General features: G+C 45.5%; 1 protein-coding gene across 2 annotated transcripts in view; it reads left to right on the forward strand.

Moving 5' to 3' along the window:
- LOC126281833 (protein bunched, class 2/F/G isoform-like) overlaps nucleotides 1-25,771 on the forward strand; it is a 511,962-nt gene that overhangs the window by 222,941 nt on the left and 263,250 nt on the right. Inside the window, exon 2 of one of the 2 annotated variants that reach the window (XM_049981077.1) lies at nucleotides 19,212-19,397. The exons of the other annotated variant lie outside the window; for it this stretch is intronic. Coding sequence (XP_049837034.1) covers nucleotides 19,212-19,397 — 186 coding nt within the window. The remainder of the gene's footprint in view (nucleotides 1-19,211; nucleotides 19,398-25,771) is intronic. 2 annotated transcript variants of the gene reach the window in all.

The raw sequence follows: 25,771 nt of genomic DNA on the forward strand, positions 1-25,771 counted from the left end.
TTTAGTGAAGTAACCATTAGTTGGGTTTACATAGACACAGCGTCGCTTTCTGTGCTATTTGCGAATCCACCTAAAAAAAGGCTGTCGTACTATGCAATACCGTCTTGCTTGCAAACGAGGCTTAGGAATCTGTATCCGGCACGGTATCGATTCATTTGGCGTCTCTAAACTACCGTCACCACAGTACGAAGACGGGTGGACTAGGGAGGTGGCATTCTAATCGCGGTGCTCAGTTCCCGTTAGGTTATTCACTTACAGATTTCCCCGCGGATTATACATGTTGACTGACATGAATGTCGGGATGCTACCTGTATATACGACAAGGTCGATTTCCTTCCCCAACAACGTGCAACCAGAGTGTCAAGATCTGACGTTGATGATCGCCGGAACACAAACCTCCACATCACATTTTGTTCCTTCTCAGAAAAGATCGTTCGTGAAGACTAACCGGCTAAACCCTCTGACCACCAAGCTCTGCCCATCTTCGTTTCTCTCGTATTGGACTGTACGGAGTTAGTTCTACCCAGTGTTGTTGAAACGAAGTTTGCACATTACAGCAATATAAGACGCGAAAATTTGAACACATCAGAATGGCGTATAGCTTTTTCTTTAGTTTTCGGCTTCACAGGATGAGATTTTTGCCCCTAGTTCTTGCGCCACTCATTAGCTATTCAATTCTTGTCATGCTGTGTATGAAATCGAAGTTATCCGATTTTTACCGCCATTGTCATTTCACTAGGTCAGGTAGGTGGGAGGGGTTCAAATGGCTCTGAGCACTATGGGACTAAACTTCTGAGGTCATCAGTCGCCTAGAACTTACAACTACTTAAACCTAACTAACCTAAGGACATCACACACATCCATACCCGAGGCAGGATTCGAACCTGCGACCGTCGCGGTCGCTCGGTTCCAGACTGTAGCGCCTAGAGCTGCTCGCCCAGAGGGGGAGGGGGAGATGAAATATATTGTGATACTCTCCTTGGAAAATGCGTTCTCGAAATTTGAACAGACAAAATCTCCGCAACGCGCATCTTATTTTATGTAGCACCTGCCACAGCAGTTGGATGAGTAAATCCGTGACGATTTCGGTCTTACTGAACCAGACAGTGGCGAAATGTGCTGGTGCTCTTTCACCGGTCAGACGACGGATTCTTATCCTGGCTCTTTCCTAGGAATTCTTCCAATCAACCCGTGTGCCAGTTGCCACCCTCTGACTACTGCTATTACGAGTTCGTTTCATTTTAAATTGCTCCTGGAGCACATTATTATATATGTCAACGCTTTTATTGTTTGTAGTGACTATAGGAAATAGCGTAATCCAACATGATCTGTCTTTCTGCTCACTTACGCGCTAGCGTTGCGTGCACTTTGCTGACGGTGACATTTCCAGTTCCGCCACCAAGCGTCCATCTTCTTCACGTCTTTCTATTTATCGCTACGGTTTTCTGGCGGTGTGACTTTTTGTACGTACCAGTGTGACATAGTAAGCATTTCACGAAGCTTCTGACATTCTGCACAGGCTAACTGACACATCGGACTGTAACCTTCCCCTTGTACTACCCCTAGAGCAGCGTCACGCACTTTTACTGTTGCACTCGTAGCTTGTTACATTATTCTTTTAAATGACTTCATGTTCCTTTCTAGTTACAACTGTATCTCTTTTACTATTGCACTGTCGGCATTTGCATGACTTTCAAGTACGAGATTTGACTTTAAATCGTAGAATAGGTTAGAAATACTGTTCTTGTAGGACTGTTGCTCTTGATGATGATATATTCATTAACTGTGTATTAATGACATGAGTAGCATTGCTATAGACGTGCATGTTGACGGCAGTCAGCGTCGCGTAGATATTATTCTGGTGACGTATTCAGTTGTAGGTATTAATCTTGTCTTTCGTTTACTTTAAGTTCCAAGATGAGATACATCCCCATGGACTGTTGTATCTCTCGCAGAATGGCAAATATTTTAATAAAACATTTAGAGAAACTGTTCTTTGAAAACTTCACTAACACAGCTAGCAATGTGGTCCTCTCTCTCATGTGCTTCTTTTGTCCGAAAAGTTCCAGGACAGTTTTTTTTTTTTTTAAACAGAAAAATGCACTCACCAAATATTGAACGTAGCTGCTATCGAAGAAGTCGCCTTCGGTATCTATACAGAGTTTCAGCATCTGTCGAAGTTCTGGAAGCGACAGGGAAATTTTCAACTGCGATTCTTGTAAGATCGTTGGTAAGAGCCCGCTGGATGTCTGCGATATCTTGATGCTTTCGTCTCAGTCGCCTTTTCACTCGCGAAAACAAGGGACGATATAGCGGATGCGGGATGGCAATAAAAGGACGTCTGGCCAGATAGAGCAGTCAAGCAGTAAGAACCCGTCCTGAGAATGCCACAAATCGGGGTGGCGACGTCGAATTTCTTGTCGCAAACGTTTCAAAACTTGGGTGTAAAGAGAGTGATTCGCTGTTTAGCCCGGAGGAACGTACTCATGGTGAACTAATCCATTACTATCAAAGAATGCGAGCAACGTTGTCGTTCTCTAAGGTTGTCGTTTGACATTTTTCGAGGCTGGTGATCCACGACGCCACCATTCAGCACTTTGATGCTTCGTTTGAGGGTCATACTGGTAGCGCCAACTTTCATTCCCAGCAGTAATCTTGGACAGCATATGTCGGATCACTCAGGGCTCTATCCAGCAGTTTAGCAGGATTTCTTCGTCTTTCCTCCTTCCGTTCGTCTGTTAGTATGTCAGGGACGAGTTTTGCGTGAAGTTTCCGTTTCCATAAATCTTCACCTAAACTCTCGTGATACACTTCACAATTAAATTACGCCTTTCTGATGTCGCACAATAGTTAAATGACGGCCTTTTCGCAACAGCTTCCTTACAGGCTTCACGTTTGCATCGGTATGCGCTGTAGGCGGGCGACCAGCTCTGGAATGGGCTTGCAGTGAATCTCTGCCTTCACGAAACCTTTCGTGCCACATGAGTTCACGACTTCTTCAAAGTGCTTCGCCTGCATATGCTTACTTACTCACTGTCTACGTTGCACTAGGGGTTTTCCCGAGCTCAACGCATAACTTAATGTTCACTCGTTGCTCACAATTAGCATCCATTGTGCCATCGTAATTAATCAGCCAAGAACCCAGGCAGTGTGTTGCTAAGCACAGCCCTGCCACCTCGTGAGTTTGCGCGGAAACATGGCCAAGGTCACTTCAAGGACGCACTTCTACCAGGTAACACAAAAACATAATTTGTTCCTTTTCGAGTATCATCAGCTCAGAAATTAAAAAAAAGAAAAAAACCTTGTTCTGGAACTTTTCTGAGAAAGGGAGTATGTATGAGATGTGCTGATGACACTCGATTGCTGAAATCGAGAGTTTGGTATCACAATTTAACCGTATGTATCTACACATTGCTTCTACTAAGGAACTAGAGAAATAATATCTCATCAATTTTTCTAAAGTTGATGATAAAGAACGACAATGGCACCCATAAATTCAAAAAATACCGGGAATAGTTCGGCCAACCAGAGATGCATAAGACAAGCTTTTTCCCACTTCATGATCATCTGATAATTACAATCCCTTTCGAGCAAACTAAATTAGTGAAGATTGCTAAAATGTATAGCAACCAATAAGGGCTACAGCGCTGATGTTATGGTCTTCAGTCCGAAGACTGTTTTGAAGCAGTTCTCATGTTACTGTATCCTGCGCAAGCTTCTTACGCTCCGAATAACGGCAGCAACCTACAGCCTTCGTGGTTATCAACCTCCACACTTCCTCTAGTACTAAATTGGTGATAGGCTGATGCCTCAGAATGCGTCTTACCAACCGATCCCTTCTTCTTCCTCCTCTTCTTCTTGTTCTCTTCCCAATTTTATTCAGTACCACCTCATTAGTTACGTGCTCTACCAATCTGCTCTTGAACATTCTCCTGCAGCACCACATTTCAAAAGCTTCCACTCTCTTCTTTTCTATGATGTCTATTTTCCACGTTTCACTTCCGCAAAAGCCGACACTCAAGGCAAATACCTTCAAGTCAGACTTCCTAACACTTAACTTTACATCAGATGTTAACAAATCCCTCTTCTTCGGAAGTGCTTTACGTGCTGTATCAACTCTGCGTTTTATACGCTCTCGATGTTGAATATCTGTTATTTTGGTGCCCAAATAGCAAAACTCGCTTCTATTTTTTATCTCCTATTTTTAATTTTGTGAAAGAAAACGTTGTCCGTAGTAGGCTGTACAATTATATCCTTTATATGTTGTGCGATTGGGCAGTTTCGACACTTGAAGTATTTTCAAGCACTTAAATATAAGCATTGTGCAACATGTCTTTCGTTATGCGGTATAAAGTCGAAAAGTCATTCCATATGTGAAACTCTACGTGAAATAATCGATCTACGTTACAATTTAAGAAAGAAAACATCATCGTAGGACAATATAACGACGACATACAAAGCCCCGAACTACAACACTTCCACATACAGTCTGTAGGAGGAGACTGGGAGAAAAGATGGACAAGCAGAGAGGAAGGAGTAGAGCGAGAGATGAGGGACAAAGGTATGGACAGAAAGAGGGGAAGGCGGAATAGATGGACTGGAAGGGAAGAAGATATGAACAGAAGGAGTCTGGAGGGAGGGGGGAGGAGGAGATGGGTACATAGAGCTGGCAGGACGGCGTGGCCTGAGAAGATGCGTGCAATACTTGGGTCGGACGTAAGCGCGATCGAAGCTGCGGGCAAGAGGCTAAGAACACTGCACCGTTTGTAGTAGCAGCACCGTCTGTAGCAGCAGTGTCCATTCCGTGTTTCCACACGTCGTTCTGAGTCGTGGCTGGGGAAAGGGCGATATAGCCGACACACGCTCTGTTCGTGGCAGTCTCTGTCGTGTTACGTGTTGTGTACAGGACGCAGACGCTGTCTTATGTTATGTCGCCTCTGCTGCTTACTAGCACGTTTTCCACATTGCGTAACTCTTATCCCCCCAGCTGTCTCCCGAGCTCCAGGGAAAACGTCTTTCCAGTTGCTGGAAAGAAGGCCGCCGCGCGACAGGGAAGAGTCTCCGTTGAAGTGACTAATTCAGAATGGTTTCTTACTTTTTGGGGGCATCTGGCAGCGACTTCACGCTTTGCCACTGAACTGTTACTCGATCAGCGAATTGTAGAGCATCACATTGACGAAAGGCGTTATTTCTCCCTCTGCCTAAAGTAGAGCTGGACGTCGGAACAAGAGGGGAATTTCGTCAGCACACCCCTATCCCGCTCCTCACTGTGGTGGTACGAAATCGGAGGCGTGGAAAGAGGAAATTATTCGTGCAGCCAGGGCCCGACTATTCTGTTCTTTATTCTCCATCGCCGGATTTGGTAGTCCTGTTCTAATATCGTGACTGAAACGTCAGCAAGAGAAAGTAGTAGAGTAGGTCGCTGCGCTCTTCAAAACCGCTTCAAGATTCAGCTGACACCTTCCGTCACTTTAATTATTATTCAACGTCCAAGACCGCCAAACAGAGTTCCACTAAGCTGAGCTCTGGGAGAAAGCACACAGGCCACTGCGGGAGATCCGGGACGTGGCGTTCTGCAATCTGTCGCTACTTCTACCTTTATGCTTGTGGGTCGTGCACGACAGAGAAAATCCGCGAACGTGGAAAAGGAGTGGAAAACGTTAATGGACAGTGAAGCGTATTTGATTAATGGTGTGGTGAAGAACGTAGTGAAAGCGTGTTGAGGAAGAGCGAGATTTAAATCCGGTCCACCATTCTGATCACAATTTTCCATTTCTTTATCAAATGACATTACACGAAAGCTGAACTCAACCACCAGTAATTGCACCCGATGCAGTTGCTAACTTCAGAAGAGTCTGGCAAGATGGTGAACATCGAATGAATTGCTCACTGATTAGTGTACTGCTCTCTCTCTCTCTCTCTCTCTCTCTCTCTCTCTCTCTCTCTCTCTCTCTCTCTCTCTTTCAGTCCGAAGACTTGATAGAGCTGTCCACGCTGATCTATCGTGTGTAGTCTCCTCATCTTTGCACAGCTACGGAAACCTATGTCAATCTACACAAACTACTCACCTGTATTCATCCCTTGGTCCCACTCAAAAATCCTCCCCTCACGTCTCCCCCCCCTCCCCCCTGCGCGCGCACACACACACACACACACACACACACACACACACACACACACACACAGAGCAGAGAGAGAGAGAGAGAGAGAGAGAGAGAGAGAGAGAGAAACAAACAAACAAACAAACTCACATCCATTACAAAACAGACGATACCTTTATGGCTCAGGAAGTTTCCTATTTATGGATCCCTTCCTTCAGTCATCTTATGCCGTGATAGAGCCGTCCACACTCCTCTATCCTGTGCGTCTCTTCATCTTTGCCGCCCCACCCCACCTCCCCGAATTTAGTTCGATATCTTGTTAGTTACACAATCTGCCCATTTAATCTTCAGCATTTTCTGAAGCACAACATAAGTTTGTATTCTCTATTTTGTCGGAAACTCTCATCCTTTCTTTGTGTGAACTGCTTATTGTTCACGTTTCAATTCCGTACAAGGCTACAGTCCAGAGAGGTAGCTTCAGAAAAAAACTTTCTAACATTCAAATTGATGTTAGAAGATAAGAAATTCTTTCTTTTCAGAATTCTTGTTATCGCCAGTCCGCATTTTATATCTTCTCTACTTCAGCCATCATCAATTTTTTGCTACCGAATTAGTAAAACTCATCTACTACTTTTAGTGTTTTATTGCGTAATCTAATTCTTTCAGCGTCATCCTCATTAATTCGACTACACTCCATTACCCTTGTTTAGTTTGTGTTGATGGTTGTCTTGTAACCTTTTTCCAAGACACTCCCCATTTCCTCAATTGCTCATGCAAGACCTCTCTGGTGGTTGATAGAATTACAATGTAATCCATAAACCTCAAAGTTTTTATTTCGTATTTCCTCTCCAAATTTCTCCTCGGTTTCGGTTACTGCTTCCTCAACGTACAAATTCGATAACATCGGGGATTGGCCGCAACGTTGTCTCACTCCCTTCCCAACCTCGGCTTCCCTATCATGCCCTTCGACTCTTACGACTTCCATCTGGTTTCTGTAGAGGCTGCAAAACCCTTCTCGCTGACTATATTTAACCCTGCGTTCTTCAGAATTTCAAATAATGTATTCCAGTGACGGTTGTTAAAACCGTCCTCGAAGTTTACAAATGCTGTAAACGTAGATTTGGCTTTTTTTTTACCTTTCGCCTAAGTCGTAGTAGCGTCAGTTTTACCCCCCCATATAGGATTAGACTTCGTAATTTAGGGAATCCACCTGCAGCTGTTCCGAGTCACAGCCGCGACGTCCGTGTCGTCATTTACTGCTCGTTACAGCTGCAGCTCGGTGATCGCTGTGCGCTGACCGCCCTTACTGAAGTGGTACCGCCAGAGAGCGGCGCCTGCTTTTCCCGGCCCTTCCCCCAGTGTCGGCGCGTGGGCGGCGGCAGCTGATCGTGGATGCAGACATGGAAAGCGGGCGTGGCGGCCAACTGTCGTGCTCTGCGCAATTAGCCCGATGTGTATCTGTAGTCTGTGTCGCCTGTCCTGAAGGCGGGCGTCAGCTCGTTAGCATTCCGGTCATTTAGCGATACATCTAGATTGCAACTTTCTTCTCTTCGAGAGAAAGCACAAAATATTCTCTCAGATACGAATCAGAGCGTCGCAGCTATTTCCCCTCCAAGCCGAAAGTCTGATTTTACTAAAGTAAATCCGAAGCGTACCCTTTCACTTTATGCACAAGATTTAATTTCCATCCTCTGTCATTGTAATTAGTTCTTTCTGCTGAAGTCACAGTCTCTCGATATTTGTTCCAAATCCTTTTGCCATTTCATCGGTCTCTGAAACATTAAGCATAAGGAGATGTTGGTTACTCGAGTGAAATGAAAAGAGCTGTAGATTTTTATATGAACAGAGCTGTACATTTTTATCTCATAGTACACAGACGTTGCCTCGGTTCAATTACGGAGAAACTGAACAGTTCGGCTCCTTTGTCATGATGAAGCACATTCTTTATATAGGAAATTACAAAATCGCTTGCAGACGATGCGTACAAGCTGAAAGGGACCTTGACCGAGAAACATGAGAGCTGTTTAAATTTGACGTTTTACAACAAAGAAAATGCTTCTCGGATATCTTCTGAGTAATTTCTTGATATACGGCAATGTAGGCTTCCTCGGCAAATCTCGATGATGAGTTTTTCTTGGGTTATAAGACGAGTCGTGGTGACGTTATGCAGCAACGCTATCTACCCCTGAAGATGACGAGTAGGAAACTTGCCGAAACTTTGCCACAGAACGACACCTTGACTCGGCAGATAACGCGAGAAAACTTCATAATTTCTTTGTCGGTGGTTATACAATTGTTGTTTCTCCAATATATGGATTGTCATAAATAATAAAGAACACAAATCTTTCCCCTCCGTTTGCGAGAGAAGTATCACGAACGAGAAAATTATGTGAAACCTGAATTTCTCCCGACGTGTAGGTTGAATTACCCAAGCTATTTAGACATGTGTTGACTTCTCATTCAGTAAGCAGACCGATGGAGTTGCGATGAAAAGCCCGTTGTCATCTGTTATCGGTTATGGAAGACTTCGAGGACTTTGAGTCGGCGGTTTTGGAATGTAGCCGATACTTTTGTCTTTCGGCCTCATGGCAGCCCCTGCCGTCCATTCCTTCACATGTCGATCAGGAGGAAGGTGGATGGTGCATCGGGTCTCGCTATGTGTAGGTAGCGTCTCACGACTTGCTGATGGGTGTCAACAGCCGGTTCAGCGTGAAGCGTTACTTCACACCTTGGTTCGTTGGGTCCATGTCACCTCAGACCTTGAGGTCAGAGTTAGCCCATTTCTAGCTCACGTTTCGTCAGAACGGTAGTAGTGAAAGGCAGATCAGACACATGTTGTACTATCGGCCAACTGTGCACGGGATGAGTGGTGGTAGTACCGAGTGGGGACGAAGGACGATGGGCTTTCCGCCTTATGCAGAGAACATTTCTAACAAGATTGGTCGTACTTTGCGGAAATATGATGTGAAATGTGCTTCCCGACCTCCGTCTAAGATTAGGGTCCTCTTAGAGTCCGTTGAGCCAACGGCCTTGCCGCAGTGGTAACATCGATTCCCGTCATATAACCGAAGTTAATCGCTGTCGGTCTGCCGAGCACTGTCGGCAAGCGAGGTGCATTCAACCCTTGTGAAGCAAACTGAGGAGCTACTTGATTGAGACGTTGCGGCTCCGGTCTCGTAAACTGACATACGGCCAGGAGAGCGGTGTGCTGACCACATGCCCATCTCCACATCCAGTGACGCCTGTGAGCTGTGGATGACACGGCGGCCGGTCGGTACCGTTGGGCTTTCCGAGGCCTGTTCAGACGGACTTTAGAGTTAGATTCTGTTAAAGATGATCTTGGTTTGTGTAAGGCTGGTGTTTATCGTATTCCTCGAAGTCGTAACATTTCAAACCTTGGTCAGTCTATCGGGACTGGGAGGAACTGTGTACTGAGCATAATTGTGACGCACACTTACAACAGCTGAGAATATCTTTCATTGCAGAACATTGTCTTGAGGTCGGTCATCCTATGAAATATGACAACACGGAGATTCTGGCATGCACATCCAGCTATTGGAATAGTGTTAACTGAGGAAGCAGTTGAAGTTAAAATAGCTAGTAACCTTGTAAATAGAGATGAAGGGGTGGTGGTGTTTTTTTTTTTTTTTTTTTTTTTTTTTTTTTTTTTTTTTTTTTTTTTTTTTTTTTTTTGCGTGGCATCCTGCTCTCTACCTTGTTAATCAATAACTTCTAGAGTCGGTCGCGTAACGTCGCTTTTGTGTGTGTGTGTGTGTGTGTGTGTGTGTGTGTGTGTGTGTGTGTGTGTGTGTGTCGGTACTCAGTCAATAACCACGTCCTGTGGTCTCGAATCTTGGAAACGGAACTCGTCGCACCCATCAGAAGACGAAACATCTGTCGATGTCGTATCTCATGATAAAACTAGCCATATAACAGGACCATCAAGTCCACTCAATGTGCCGGGAAAACTGAACTATGGCCAGCGGTTAGTAGGTAGAGTTTCATTTCTGTTCTTCATTTTCAGGGACTCATCATCTCTAACTATTTTCCAACTTCAGTCCATTTAAGTTGTTCAGAATTGGTACACTGCTAGGAAGTTAAACCGCCGTATATCGGAATGAGTACCGTTGATACTCTTCAGCTTCTGAGATGGCGACTTCCTGTTCTCAGCTGGGGATCTGGAGAGCAGTAGCCCACGTTTTCTAACCGCTGGTGTAACAATATTTACTTCAGATGTTGTACATTCAGCCTGGCGACTAATAGTTAACTTCTGTCGTAACTCGTAAAATATATTTGTACTTGCCGTTAGAGTCTAACGAGTACCTTTTTACGAGAGCGATCTAAAACTTTGTTACTCGTGCAATTCTACAGACGGTGCAACTGAGTCCATTTACTCCTGTCGCTAAAATTTTGGTTGTCACCTCAGCTGTCAGTGATCGGTTTATGTGCGATGCTATATTTTCATGTTGCATTTATTTCAAAGACGAGATATTTCAACTTCGTTCACAGTGTTTTGTTGCAAAGACGTATCATAGTAAGTGAATAATTCTTGCGTCCTCTTCTTCCTGCATTTGATTTTAAGTAATTCAATATGTAACGTTGGCCGCTGTCGATGACTCTAGTGAAATTCCTCCTTTTCTTGTTAGGTGAACCTGGCTGATTCCAAGACATCGATTTTCTCTTTTTATGAATGAGTTTTCTTCCATTATTAACTTACAGAAAGAAACTCTGCTTCAATCTTCAACACATTTTAATTACATATTCATCTCTCTCCCGTACAAAACGTGAGGACACACATTTGTTGCTACTACTGTGTGGTACAAATTAAGTCTTTAAAAATATGAAACAGTCTTGCGTTTAGAAAACGTGTAATAATTCTTGCGTTCTAACTGTTCCGTGACTTAGCAAAGTCTCTTGCATACTGTGCTTTGTTTGCCGAGCCTTCTACAAAGCTTTCTTGGCATCAGTGATTTATTGCATTCACCGTATCCTTACCATATCCTCACCAAAATGTAAAACATTAAGATTAAACAGTAAACTAAAGAAAATGTTGATAATAAACCATCAGTTGTTAATTATTAAGTCAGTTAACAATAATTATGGCAGCGATCAATAAGCATATACAGTGAGTGAGTGACAAACTCGTATTCGTATATCAAATGTCATAACTGTGTTTGTTTGAGAAACTGCACAAAAATACAATACAGGAACGTTGGCCATTGGCATAGATACCACTATAACATGTGCAAAAAGACCTATTACCTTAGTGAAGCAAAATACTAAATCTGACAAAAAATAATGTTAAGTGCTATATAAATTATTTGATTAACATAACTGCCACTTTTATGTCTAAAACAGGCAACCACGCTGTATATGATTACTGTACATGTTTTATCGTAGCTTGTAACAGAATACAAGAATTTAGATAAGCATATCTGTAAAACGAGAAAGTGCTTAAAAGTTGTAAAAAGTATACACAAAACCTGTATCACTAGTGAAAGATTTGTTTTGAACAGGAGTAGCAAAAGAGAACAAATAAACTGTAGGCTTACATTGCCAGCCAGAACATTTCGACCACCGACTTACTAGGAACATAAACTCATCCAGGCGACAGCAGCATTACCTGGCAAGGAATGACAGCTAGTTAGAAACACGCGCGGTGCACGTAGTATGTCAGCGGGCTGTCCGTGAGTAGAATGGGGAGGACGCGCAATCTATCTGAGTGAGAGTTTGACCGAGGGCAGATTGTGATGGCCCGGAGGCTCGGCACGAGCATTTCGGAAACCGAGTGTCTTCAAAACGTGGCGAAACCAAGGTGAAACTATATCCAGACGTCGTGGGATTGAACGCCGTCCCTCATTACAGATGTATTGACGTCGTAAATTGGGCGGAGTGGTAGAACAGGACAGGCGGCGAACTGTGGCGCAACTAACATCAGAATTTAATGTTGGGCAGAGTACAACTGTGTGTGAACACACAGTGCATCCAGCACTCCTAACGACTAGCCTCCGCAGCTGAAGACCCGTGCATGTGCCTGTTTAACATCACGACATCGGCAACTACGACTGAAATGGGCATGTTACCGTCGGAGCTGGACGTTTGCGCAGTGGCAGAGCGTTCCACGGTCTGATGAATTCCGATACCTTCTTCATATGCTGTTGGGAGGGCGCGAAACCGTCGTCTTCCAAGGGAACAGCTCTGAAACACTTGTATTGCGGGACTGAGACAAGCTGTCGGCGGCTCCATTATGATCGGGGAACATTAACGTGGGGTCCGTGGATCCAGTGGAGCTCGTGCGAGGCACCATGGCTGCCAGGGAGTATCGTATACTGTTGCAGACCACGTACACCCTTTCATGGCGATCGTTTCTCCTGACAGCAGTGGCATTTTTCAACAAGATACAGTGACACGTCACAACGCCAGGAGTGCGGTCGAGTGGTTCACATTTGGTGATTGAACGTGGCGTCAGAGCATAAGCTCCTCCCCCCCCCCCCCCCCCCACACACACACACACACCCCACCCCGCGGTATTTACGGGAATTAGGTGACTTGTGGGTACAGATGTTGACACTCCCTCCATGCTCTCACTGCTTCCATGTCACGACTCGTCGCCGTTGTTATCCGTGCCAAAGGTGGACATACCGGCTATTAAGTAGGTGGTCATAATGTTCTGGCTGATCAGTGTATGAATTCACTGGCGCACTATCTCCTGGATACCAATCACGGCTCTCCAGTTCCTTCCGGCGATCGATTGTGTGCTGTGTCTCGTGCACGAGGTGCTGGCCGATTTGTTTGGTGATCTGGATGGGCTATGTTTTTATATTATTTATTATTTTTCTTGTCTTCGTATCTCGTCGATTGAATCTACTTTGTCTTTCATAACGGTGAAGTTCTCTTCGCGGTGAACCAGTATTGCGGTTCTCACGATCGTCGTTAGTTCTCTCTCCTTGTTGTCATTCTGTTGAGAGTATTTATTTCCTTGATCATTAAGCACACCTGTCCCGTCTTCATATGCGACGTGAGTGCCAACCTTTCACGTACCGCGAGTGGTACCTTTGTGTTAAAGTAAGCGTCAATTTTTCCTCGTTAACCGGATCGTCGAGATAGGCATTGTCACTCCAATATTTCTGCATGAACCCTGGTGTCTAACGACTATTTTGGAGTCGTAGGAATGTTTGATTATATGTCCCATTGTTTTTATACTGACCAAAATGTATTTTACATTGTCTAAATTGGTCGCAGATGAAGGAATTAGAATATAGAATAAACCAGAAATTAGCAGAAATCAGTGTTTCTTCATTTATTAATCCATTGTTTGCGCGTTTTGGCGTTAGACATAATCAGAATCCTGGTTCAGATAGAAACCGGAAGATTACAGAGTTACACGGTTTACTTGCAATGACCATGATTCTGCTTATTCACCATGGTCGCCTCCCTCTTGGGTGTCTTTATGGCACACTTTTGGTGCAAAAGGTGAGCAAGAACGATGTTACAAACTTTTTGTATATGGAATAATTTTCGTAAATAGTAATACCCCGTCAGTACCAAGACTAAGTTATCTGTGCACCGTTCAATCTTTCGACCAACTTTGTTGTGTGGGAGCGAAAGCTGGGTGGATTCAGGTTACCTTATCAACAAGGTTGAGGTTGCGAATATGAAAGTAACTAGGATGATTGCAGGTACTAGTAGATGGGAACAATGGCAGGAGGGTGTCCACAATGAGGAAATCAAAGAAAAACTGGGAATGAACTTTATAGATATAGCAGTCAGGGCTAACAGGCTTAGATGATGGGGTCATATTACACGCATGGAAGAAGCAAGGTTACCCAAGAGACTCATGGGTTCAGCAGTAGAGGGTAGGAGGAGTCGGGGCAGACCAAGGAGAAGGTACCTGGATTCGGTTAAGAATGATTTTGAAGTAATAAGTTTAACATCAGAAGAGGCACCAATGTTAGCACTGAATAGGGGATCGTGGAGGAATTTTATAGGGGGGCTATGCTCCAGACTGAACGCTGCAAGGCATAATCAGTCTTAAATGATGATGATGATGATGAGTAATACCCCGTATGCGAGTATGTGGTTAACTTTTCACGTAGCTGATGGACGTACTGTCTATTTGTGCCATTTCCGTATAATATTTCGGAAATGCGTTTTTGAACTACTTAATAAAAGTTACGGCATGGATACCATGTTGGGGTTCTTATTCTGGGAAGTTTCCTGCGCTCATCCTGTTGTCTGTAATTACTTGAAGCACGTTAACGATGTTGCGGTCGGTTACACGTAACGCTGCATCAACGTTTTTCCGTACAAGATTTTCGTTTACTTCGCCCGCTCGTAGTCACATAGTAAGACTTTTGTCTACCTCGTCGCCAGCTCATTGCCCTGGACGCACCAGTTAATTTAATAGTCGTCGCAAGCTCTCTTTAGGCCCGCAGTTTCACTATCGTGGGCATGAATGATATCATGAGCCTCATTAACCAGCATTTTCGTTTGCTTATTTTGTTGGGCAGTTCGTTTCTTAACATTTTCAGTTTCGAGGCCATTAGGTTTGAGAGTTCACTTAGGTTTTTATGAAACGTAGGAGCAATCAGTGTTCGCCTACTACCAACTGCCTCACATAATTTATTGTAGCCGTCCTGCATTTCCCTTTCAATTTCTTGACTATAGTTTTCAATTTCTTGATTCATTTCCTGACGAGATTTCTTAATTTGTGCAAATATCTGATACATTGAATCATTACTAACATGCTTGTCATGTTTTCTAACTGTCGGTGTCGACTCAGCATTGCCGAATCTCCAAAGCACTCGTCACTTCTTCTGTTTGACGATATCCAGAAGTAGCGAACTTAAAACATCTGTTCTGTTTTAACGGAAATGTTCAGCTGTCTTTCTTTGAGATTATCGCTGTCGTTTTGCTTTCTGTCGGCCATTGCCATAATGTTCACTACTATCAACGTTCGGTACAATTCAGTTGTACACAGATTTAAACATTTCCTTCAGAAACCAAAAATTGGTAAAGCAGTTCGCAGTTTCTTTCTTATTCACTCCTAAACAATGTTACCTATTCTTCTCTTAAGTGCCGCTGTTGCAAATAGCTGTTGCACTCATCGTATCGATTTGTCGATTTCTCGGACCCATCCGAAAACAGCGTCGAATTGAGCGCCCTGGAGCAGCTGTCGCCGCGGGTAGCGTTCGCCGGCGTCGGTAACCACAGTGATTTTGCCCTGTCCTTGTTTGGTTAGCTGCGTTTATGTAGGCGCGAAGTTTTCTACTGGTAAATTTCAAACATTCGCTTTAGGTGAAAGTGAAACACTTTTCCCCATCAGAAATTAGCTCTCCATCGTACAAACGCTTTGCCTTATGTTAATACTGTGTGCCACAAATTAATTGTAAACACGAAACAACGTTTGCATCTTAACTCTTAGGTGACTCAAAAAAGCTTCGCGGACTGTCCGTAGGCGATCCTGCTCCAAAGCGTTGTTGACTTCACTCGTGATGTTGCATTGTTTACATGCCAGAGCCCCGCAGCCGTACAGCTACCTATGGGGTGCTGGGGTGCTGCTACTGATTTACGGACAACGAAACGAGTCTTTTCTGTCTCGTGGTTTTCATAAGCTGTGGCTGCAGAGGCGAGCGTCGTGCGGTGTTTTCTGGTGCTATTCCGGGATCACATCCGGCCGCCCGCCGGCCACTGACGTCACCCGCCTTGTGGCCGCGGTGAAAGCAGCAGTAAGCATTGCAACAACTGCTTCCCCAGGCGAAAGCCGGGCTGCGTAGTGCGGCACTTCCGTGCAAATTAGCGGCGTCACTCTTCCGCGCCCCCTCCGTCACAAACCACGCGGCGAGCTGAGCTTTCCTACGCGTGTTGCGGGATGCGGAATTCGATTTCATTGCCGCCATCTCGTTATTGGCGAAGACGCTCCTGGGGGCTCACTGTTCACATACGGCTGGTGACCCAGGTTACGTTGCCGATTACGAGAGCCGTCCACAACTCCATTAAGTACGCTGCATCTGAGGCTGAACGGGTAGCAAAGTGTAGCGATATAACACGCAGCGTCAACACTTCGTTACGACTAGTACTTTATTCGACTTTAATTTTTTACCGTGTGCTACAACGTGCACACTAACACTTCTTTATGTTTGTTAGTTTGCAGGTTACTCTTTCTTATGACAGACTAGGGGCGAGTAATAATGGTGTTATCTTCTTAAAAATTGGGAGTTAAGTCGTTGTAGTACAGCAAGTTGTCGATTGCTGCGTCGCTTATACCAGTGATTCTCAACCTGTGGATCACACCTCCCCCTCCACCCTGGTCCCTCAATGGGGCTTCGAGGGCCGGGGAGCTCCAACTAATCTCAAAGGAAAAAAATGCGAATTCAAAAATTGATTAATTTACTGAAAGCAGAGCACATTCTGACATAATAAAAAATTAAAATTCGCGTTTGCAGTGATGTAATAACCTTATAAATAGGACTGTACCAGGACTGCACAACGCATTTAATAATTATGTTTTTAGTACTAAATTAAAAACAACCTTTGTAATTATTCGTGGCTTCCTTGTGCCTCACCAGCGGTGCAAAATTTTTATACTAGGGTTTAATACTAGAAATAGAGACCCCAAGTTATTTTTCTATCTTTATCTGACATTTATATTTAAAATTTTCTTCGCTGTATCTATGACGGAAGGCAACAGAGGGCCATCGGTTGTGGGTTTGTCAATGTAGCGGATCGGGATTACGAAGTAACAATAAATTTACTTATTCTTCGTAATTTTCAGACATTGGAACTTTGTAACAGTAGCGTCAAAGTAATCAAAATACATTATAATATGAATACAGGGTTTAAAGGTATAAGTGCAGATGTTTTTATATGTGGTACTTAACATGAATCTGTTGGGTGTCTTTGCTGTGCGTCGAACAGTATTCGTATAAAGATGAGTTCACGACCTGACGTTTCTTGCACGGTTGTTACTGCACCACTAAAAGGACTACGCCTGTCAGTATAGACCAACCGTTTTGCGCCGACACTTCAACGTCTGACCTGCTGCCCAGCGGAGTGTGCAAACGATGCAAATATTGATGTTGTGTTCTATACGCCTTCGTCAGTCACCACTAGAAGTATCTGCACTTACACCACCACACACACACACACACACACACACACACACACACACACACACACACACACACAAATAAAAGGGAAGGGGATGGGAGGGCGATGCGATGAAAATTATGACCGAAAATTGGATCGCGAATACTTACAAGGTTGAGAAACGCTGGCTTAGACAATCAGCTAAATGTTTTCTAATATAGCGCTCAACTAAATACACTGGTGCCCTGGTTTTCTCACTGTCATTCCAGGATGAAGTGTAACGCTGTACACTTTAATGTATTTCGTAATTATTTTCGGTAAGAGAAATAAATAGTTTTAAATGGTTCTGAGCACTATGGGACATAACTTTCTAAGGACATCACACACATCCATGCCCGAGGCAGGATTCGAACCTACGACCGTAGCGGTCGCGCGGTTGCAGGCTGTAGCGCCTAAAACCGCTCGGCCACCTCGGCCGGCTAAATAAATAGTTTCCATTTACCATCGACTAGTAGATTACTCTTTTCTTTAAAAATACTTATTACGCAGTTGAATCGTATTTTGTAGGTCTTTTTGAAAACCAGGTACATCGTGGTTTAGATCACTTTCCCCAGCGTTTGGTTGTAAAACTTGATTTCGTTTTATAGCGTATTTCAATCATCATTCATAAAGAGGCAATTTAAAATACCTATGAAATATACTTCTAAAATTATTCATGACTGAGAATGTTTTTTGTCGTCACAAACAGTGCTAGTTGGTTTGCCAAAGAGTACAAAATGATGCCACACATTCAGAAACTTCCAGTAATGTGAAAGCACTTATGTGTACTGTATCTTGGCGAGAACTTAACTGATAACAACATTGACATCGATATTACAATTGTATTTTAAAAATTTATTTTAATTTTCTTATTGGTAGTGATAGGCGCAGGAGATTTGGCACGACTTCTTGCTGCTGTAGACGGCCGTCGACCGTATGAAGATTTTATCCGGTGACCCGGAATCCCAGCAGCGTCAGCTGTCGCCCGATCTGAGCGTGGCTCCTGCCACAAGACAGACACTTTGTAGTTTTATGCTAAATGATTACAATTGTGTAAAAATCGTAAACATTTACGTGTTGTACAGCAAAATGTGGAGGCAGAAAATTCCACAGTGGTAGCGCTGTCACAGGGGAGGAAAGTGCTGTCGAGCATATTCTCTAAACAGCCAGCTGCCCTCACCTGTGTGCGTTATTGTCGACTTGTGAATGATATTTCTGCAGAGTGGGAACTGGTCCTTTTGCAAGTATTTATAGGCTCATTACGGTATTTATAGAATGTTCAGTGACTTCGCTTTATACATTGTCTCTCAGAGTATTGTCAAGCCCCTACAGTCGTCTCGGCATACGCGAAATAAAAGAAATTCTGCAGACAGCTTAGGCGTCATTATTAGCGTCGTTGTCAGGCGTAGAACGGTAAATAAAATGACCGAAGTACCTTGTTTTCGTACCACGTTGTGTTTTATAGTGCAGGGTTGTACACAATTGCCTCAGGGTTTCAGAAGAAAACTGCACGAAAACTACAAGACATGCAGAGAAATGAGACATACCAGTCGATAGAGCATTGGCACCAGCTGGCGGCAGGCGTGTCAGTGTGTAGAGAAGGCTCCGCTTAGTACTGCAGCATCCTGCAGATGGGCGACCAAGTGGACAGATTTCCAAAGTGTACTGCTGTGGCGGCAAGCAGCAGGCAGCGGGGACTCGAGCGAACTGCGCGCGCGCGCGCACACACACACACACACACACACACACACACACACACACACGTACGCTGTGCCACAAACAGTGCTGTCAAGCACCTGTGAAGCGAGTTGAGGGCGTACACTCGGTCCGCAGTGCGTCTCGCATTTTCTCGCAGTTGCCTTCTGAAACCCTCGACGTACTTGTAAATACGAGTCTTGTAGTTAATTAAGCTGAGCTGAGACGGCGGCCGCTGTGGGCGGGGTGAGCGGGACGCGGTGAGCAGAGCTTGTGTTTTGTGTGCAGCGTGAACGCCCTGGCGGTGGCGGTGGCGCTGGCGCCGAAGCGTCCGCGGGAACTGGTGCCCGATGCGGGGGCGGCGGGGGCGGCGCTGGGCGCGCGCGGCCCGCCCCCCAACACGCCCCTCAGCAGGGCCGCCTCCCCGGTGCCGCCGGCGGACGCGCCCGCCGCCGACAAGCAGCAGCAGCACAGGTACACACGACGTTCGTGTCGCATGCCAGCTTCTCCCGCCGTCCTGTATACGCAACTCGTCAGACGCGTCAAACGTTGCTCGTCCGATTCGTAGAGACCGGCTGCGCCACTTGTCCAGATATTGTACGTTGCAGTGGAATCCTCAGAGCGACTAGACGTCCCAAAACTTCCCATCTAAAAAAATTATACTAAAATTTCATCAAAATACATCCTCGATTCCTTGTACGGCCAGTAGTAAACGTGTGAATATTTTGTGTTTCTCAGAAAATGTCGATCTGATTCATTTAGCTGTCCTTAATACTGGTCGTGCCCGGACTGTTTAAGAGCGAATTGCTGTAAAAAATTCCTGCGACGTACATTTTTACTGAAAGAGGTTTCACTAAATATTCGTAACTTATCGGTATACGCAGCAGTGGCGCAGAAAAAATTATGCGGTCTCTGAAATCAGATGTGTCGTGAATAGTGTTTTGATGTGCATCAGTTTTCTCGTTTCAAATTCCTGTATTGTACATATTCTTTTCTTTGTGCCTGTTTGATCGTTACGAAGTGCTGAATGTCGGAAACCCATTATTGACGCTATCAGTGTGTGGCATGCGAATGTGTTTCAGTTTTGAACCTTACATTTTGTTTTTATGTAATGTGTGTACGAGGCGAAGGCATGTAGCCTCTGAATTTTTGTTGGTGTCGGTTAACTGTTTATATTATTAATGCACTGTTTTAAAGATGTCCGATTATAAATATTATCTTACGATCACTTGGGTGTTGCGAGGAATCTATGATGTTTGTGATCCGGTGAAAGCAGCTGTCTCCCATACAATCTGTACGGGTTTCAGATAAGCCAGACTCGAGTGAAGCATTCTCCACAAAACTAGAGAAAAGGAACCGCAGTTTTTTAATTTTACTACACTACTGGCCGTTAAAATTGCTACACCAAGAAGATGATAAACGGGTATTCATTGGACAAATATATTGTTCTAGCACTGACATGTGATTACATTTTCACGCAATTTGGGTGCATAGATCCTGAGAAATCAGTACCCAGAACAACCACCTCTGACCGTAATAATAGCCTTGATACGCACGGGCATTCAGTCAAACAGAGCTTGGATGGCGTGTACAGGTACAGCTGTCCATGCAACTTCAACACGATACTACAGGTCATCAAGAGTGGTGACTGGCGTATTGTGACGAGCCAGTTGCTCGACCATCATTGACCAGACGTTTTCAGTTGGTGAGAGATCTGGAGAATGTGCTGGCCAGGGCAGCAGTCGAACATTTTCTGTATCCAGAAAGGCCCGTACAGGACCTGCAACATGCGGTCGTTCATTATTTTGCTGAAATATAGGGTTTCGCATGGATCGAATGAAGGGTACAGCCATGGGTCGTAACATATTTAAATGTAACGTCCACTGTTCAAAGAGCCGTCTATGCGAACTAGAGGTGACCGAGACTTGTAACCAATGGCACCCCATACCATCACGCCGGGTGATACGCCTGTATGGCGATGACGAATGCACGATTCCAATGTGCGTTCACCGCGATGTCGCCAAACACGGATGCGACCATCATGATGCTATAAACAGAACCTGGATTCATTATAAAAAATGACATTTTGCCATTCGTGCACCCAGGTTAGCCATTGAGTACACCACCGCGGCGGTCCTGTCTGTGATGCAGCGTCAAGGGTAATAGCAGCCACTGTCTCCGAGCTGATAGTCCATGCTGCTGCAAACGACGTCGACCTGTTCGTGTAGATGGTTGTTGTCTTGCAAACGACCCCATCTGTTGACTCAGGGATCGAGACGTGGCTGCACGATCCGTTACAGCCATGCGGATAAGATGCCTGTCATGTCGACTGCTAGTGATACGAGGCCGTTGGGATCCAGCACGGCGTTCCGTATTATCCACCGATTCCATATTCTGCTAACAGTCACCGGATCTCGACCAACGTGAGCAGCAATCGTGATAGGCTACAATCCGACCTTCATCAAAGTCGGAAACGTGATCGTACGCATTCCTCCTCCTTACACGAGGTATCACAACAACGTTTAACCAGGCAACGTCGGTGAACTGCTGTTTGTATATGAGAAATCGGTTGGAAACTTTCCTCATGTCAGCACGTTGTAGATGTCGCCACCGGCGCCAACGTTGTGTAAATGCTCTGAAAAGCTAATCATTTGCATATCACAGCATCTTCTTCCTGTCGTTTAATTTTCGCATCTGTAGCACGTCATCTTCGTGGTGTAGCAATTTTAATGGCCAGTAGGGTAACAGTTATGGTGTTGCCTCCTTTTGTCGCAAGCCCATCGCCGAGTCGATCCGTATCCGTGCCACGAGCCTGAATCCACTGTTCAGAAGGTCGCACTAAGACGACGTCGTACGTCTGTTTACGAAAGGAAGTACTGTGAGTGGCCCCACTTGCAGCCCTCAACCGTAGCCAGCGGAGTCTCTGTGACGAGGTCCTGGCCGCCGCCGAGCTCACGTATACTCCTTCGCATACGGCCGACGTGTGGCGTCGTGGATCACCCACACTCGAAAGAGGCGCTTTTATTGTCCGTGTACATTGCGCATATTATCCTGTGGCGTAGAATGTATTGTTTGCTGATAATTTGGACGAGTTACTGTCGAAAGCGATACAATCAGACCTTGCTACGATCGTTGGTGTGGACCGAAGCCGTTAATTTTCGAGATGAAAGCGGACTAGACCGACAATAAAATAAGTTATACAGGTGATTGCAGGTTTTCGCGAAAGTCAATATATCAAATTTTAGAGGCTCGGGAGAACCATTTGGAATGCTCGATAGAAGTTCAGGAACGTACAGACGATACGGCGGAGGTAGACGAAAACGGCCCTGTCTCGATGTGCCTGGCGTGTAGATTGTAAGGGAACGGGCGCAGACGGGCCCACACCAGCCACCAGTGTCCGTTACGTAGAGACGCGATCTAGCTCTCGATTGGACGCTGCAGTTGCTGTGGTAGGAGCAGGGCTGCGGGTTTAACATCCCTTAATCACTTCTGGTAAGTAACTGCCGGTTCCCCCTCCCCCTCTACCCCTCCCAATTGACTCCCGCCGCAATTACTCGGTCCGAGCGTCTGCTCTGCCTGTAGTCTCCTGGACGTTGACGGGACGCTAAGTTCGAGCCTTGTGTTCTTTCTTATCAGTTTTCGATTGCCTGCTCCGAAACTGAGTCACTTAACGGAAGATTATCAGATTAAACGATCCTATGAACATATCATTTTCTAGCCTAAATTTGAAGTGTCGCTACAGTGTCGCGTGTTGTCACACAAAAGGCAGACAGATGCGCGAAGAAGCCTCTCGGGACCACCAGCCAAAAAGTTTTCAGCTCTTGTCACATATGTGACAAACCGACAAACATTATGCACTGTAGAAAAATTTACACAAAGGATATCATCGCCTTCGCTGTTTACAAAAATCACGCTTCGGGCAACGCATATTGGAAAATGGGCAACAATTGTTTGACGAAACAGCTGGTTGAATTGAATCGAATTTCTTTTTGAATACATTCACAAAGAAGACAACAAAGAAAATATGTCGACTCTGGTTGGTAGTAATACGTTTGACAGCGTCAAGGGAAAACATTCACGATCTGCCTTGGATGAAACTTTAAAAAGTTTTGTAGATTATAATGGAGTTTTTTTTAAGTAATACAACCCACGAAAGACGACTTGTTACTTTATTTAACTTTCAACTCTTATTTGTCGAACGTTAGAATGTAGATGCATCACCACCACCATCATCAACCATTTGACATTTTGTATTGTATTGGATGAAGGCTTTTTCCGCATTACTCCACGCTTTTCAGGTGTGAGCCTTGCACATTGTGCAACCGTGCCTACTTCCGCGTGATTTCTAATATCATCAACTTATCTACTATTAGATCGTCGCCTCGGTCTCTTCTTACAGCTTTGAATCCAGAGAATAACTCGTTTGTTCCATAAACTACTCACTCGCACGGCTAAACACAATCCATTTTATTTTAATCGTTGTCAGAATTTTGTCTTTCACGTCATTCGGTTCAAGCAGTATCTAGCTCCCTCCCCGACCCTCTTAGTGCCAGCGTACTTCTTTCCATTACTCGTTGAGGATCCCAGAGTGTTGGAAAGGCTCTCTGATGTGTCAGTAGATCATCCGTCTGCAGTTTTTTGGTGCAGTGGGGTTAATGGTATACCGACTGGTTAAAAGTGACGGCAGGGTGGTCGTATTTGAAGATGTACGGGCTACGGCGCCAGAATTCTGCGCCTTCATGTTGCGAGCGCAGACCCGCTATCCGAGCTGTCTGTCACAGATATGTAGTGAACTCGGCGACACGGAATTTGAACGCGTGACGATAATCTACAGGAGACCGGTAGGCCACAGCCTGTAGGACGGATTCTTGGTACTGCAGAGAGGACGCCCGTCGCCGCCGCGGAGCCACACGAAGCGTCCGGGCTTTTCCGTTCAGTGCGACGCCGTTTCGAGTGTGGAACGTGAGGAAACAGGTGGTACCGGCGCCGGGCCAGTGGAAGGTGTCGAGAAAATCCCACAGTCGTGTTCTATTAGAACGACGTCTCGGACTGTGAACTCGCCGGGCGCGCGGCTCACCACCTGTCGGGGCGGTCCGGCCGCTGGAAAGCGCCGACTCCGCTGAGGTGAAACGGGCCTCAGCGGCCTGGATGCGAGCCGAGCCGGGGTGGGGCGGCAGATGCGACCCCAGATAGCAGCCGGCGTGCCTGGGCGATCGCGTCACCGCCGCAGCCGAAAGCCGCCCCGCGGCGACCTGCTGGAGCGCGGCGGGGGCGCCGTTCGCCGGCTGTTGTTAACGTCCAGCCCCGAGTGCGTTTCACGGACCGACGATGATGGAACTTCCGTTGTCACCTCCGAGCGCGAAAAGATCCACGTCAGACATTGTTTTCTGCAGCTGTTGAGATATCGTCACCTGAGGCAAGGAACTTCCCTCGAAATTAGTAGAATACGTGAATAAAACTTGCATTATGTTGGGAACGCTTACTATTTTGAAGGGATTTCATGTACGGGACGAAATGAAAAATAAGCAGCGCGAAGTCACAGGGTCACACTGATGGGAGTTAACGATTATCAATTAGTTCAAAATTACACGTTCTAGAGATAGGGAAATTTAAATGATGAGGCGGAGACCATAGTAATACCGCTGACTGCAACGAGAGTCAGTCCGCAGAAAAATTGTTTCGCGTCAATTCCCGCGCCTCGCGCGGAACTTCCTAATGGTGTTTCGGGGCAGGTTCGCATTTTTGATCAGCTGGTGACAAACGAAGGCTGAATTTAATGTCCCATCGGCGACGAGGCCTTAAGAAACTGAGTACGAGCTCGGATTGGACAAAATTTGGTAGTAACTAGCCGCTATCCTTCTCAAAGGAAACATCCCGCCATCCATATTAACCAAGTTGCTAAAATGTGATTAATAGGGCCTCTCATTCCGAAAACACATTTTGACACGTCGTAGACATTTTTGGGGCCGAAAATGCGTACCAGGAAAGCACGTTGTATCGTACTACATAATATATGGCGTCCCATTTATCGTGACTATTGCAGGTAACACTAATTAATAAAAATTGACTAACCTCGAATGCTGAACAAGTTACACAGAAATTTTAAGGAGTGGCGATTCAGAACATCTTCGACGAACGTATGTGCTGTCCCCATCGTCGCAAGAAATACGTACGGTAATCTGAAGTCGTACTGACAGCTCCCCCCCAAAGCTCAACGTCTCGAATACGCGCTGAAGTGTCTCTCTTGCATCCTGAGATTGTTTTGCCACCTATCCTCGTCCGCCATTTGCATCACCAGTCGATCGTCCAGTTGAGACTTTTAAGTGCTCAGCGCTGAGTGCAGAGGACAGACGTGGAAGGAAGCAGCTGCGGAAGACCCGCCTCTGGCCCGCCCCACAGCTCCAGCTCCTGACGGTGGGCCGGCAGTCAGCTTTCGCTGCTGCTACTTGCTGGCGTAGCCGTCCTCGCCATCCGGCCTAATCACGGCTGCTAACGCCAACTGACAACTAGTGAGCAAGCTAAAGCAGCTCACCTAGCCTCTTTATACCACAACACTGAAATGAATGCCAAGGTACTATTAAACTGCTCAGCAAATTGCCATACATGAGAAAATAACGGCTGCCCAGAGGCAGAGAGAGAGAGAGAGAGAGAGAGAGAGAGAGAGAGAGAGAGAGAGAGAGAGATTGTGAGATGGTGCTACTTTTGGCGTTACCCCAGTGAACGACTCGGAGGTTCGATTCCGGTCGTTCACTAAACGAATTGTCCCGTGCAGCGGGCAAGAAGAGCGTACGAGACTTCAACACTCGGGAACTCTGCTGCAACGTCGCGCTTAAACCGTTGGCCCAAGG

Source organism: Schistocerca gregaria, chromosome 1, assembly GCF_023897955.1.
Source record: "Schistocerca gregaria isolate iqSchGreg1 chromosome 1, iqSchGreg1.2, whole genome shotgun sequence".
Taxonomy (NCBI): domain Eukaryota; kingdom Metazoa; phylum Arthropoda; class Insecta; order Orthoptera; family Acrididae; genus Schistocerca; species Schistocerca gregaria.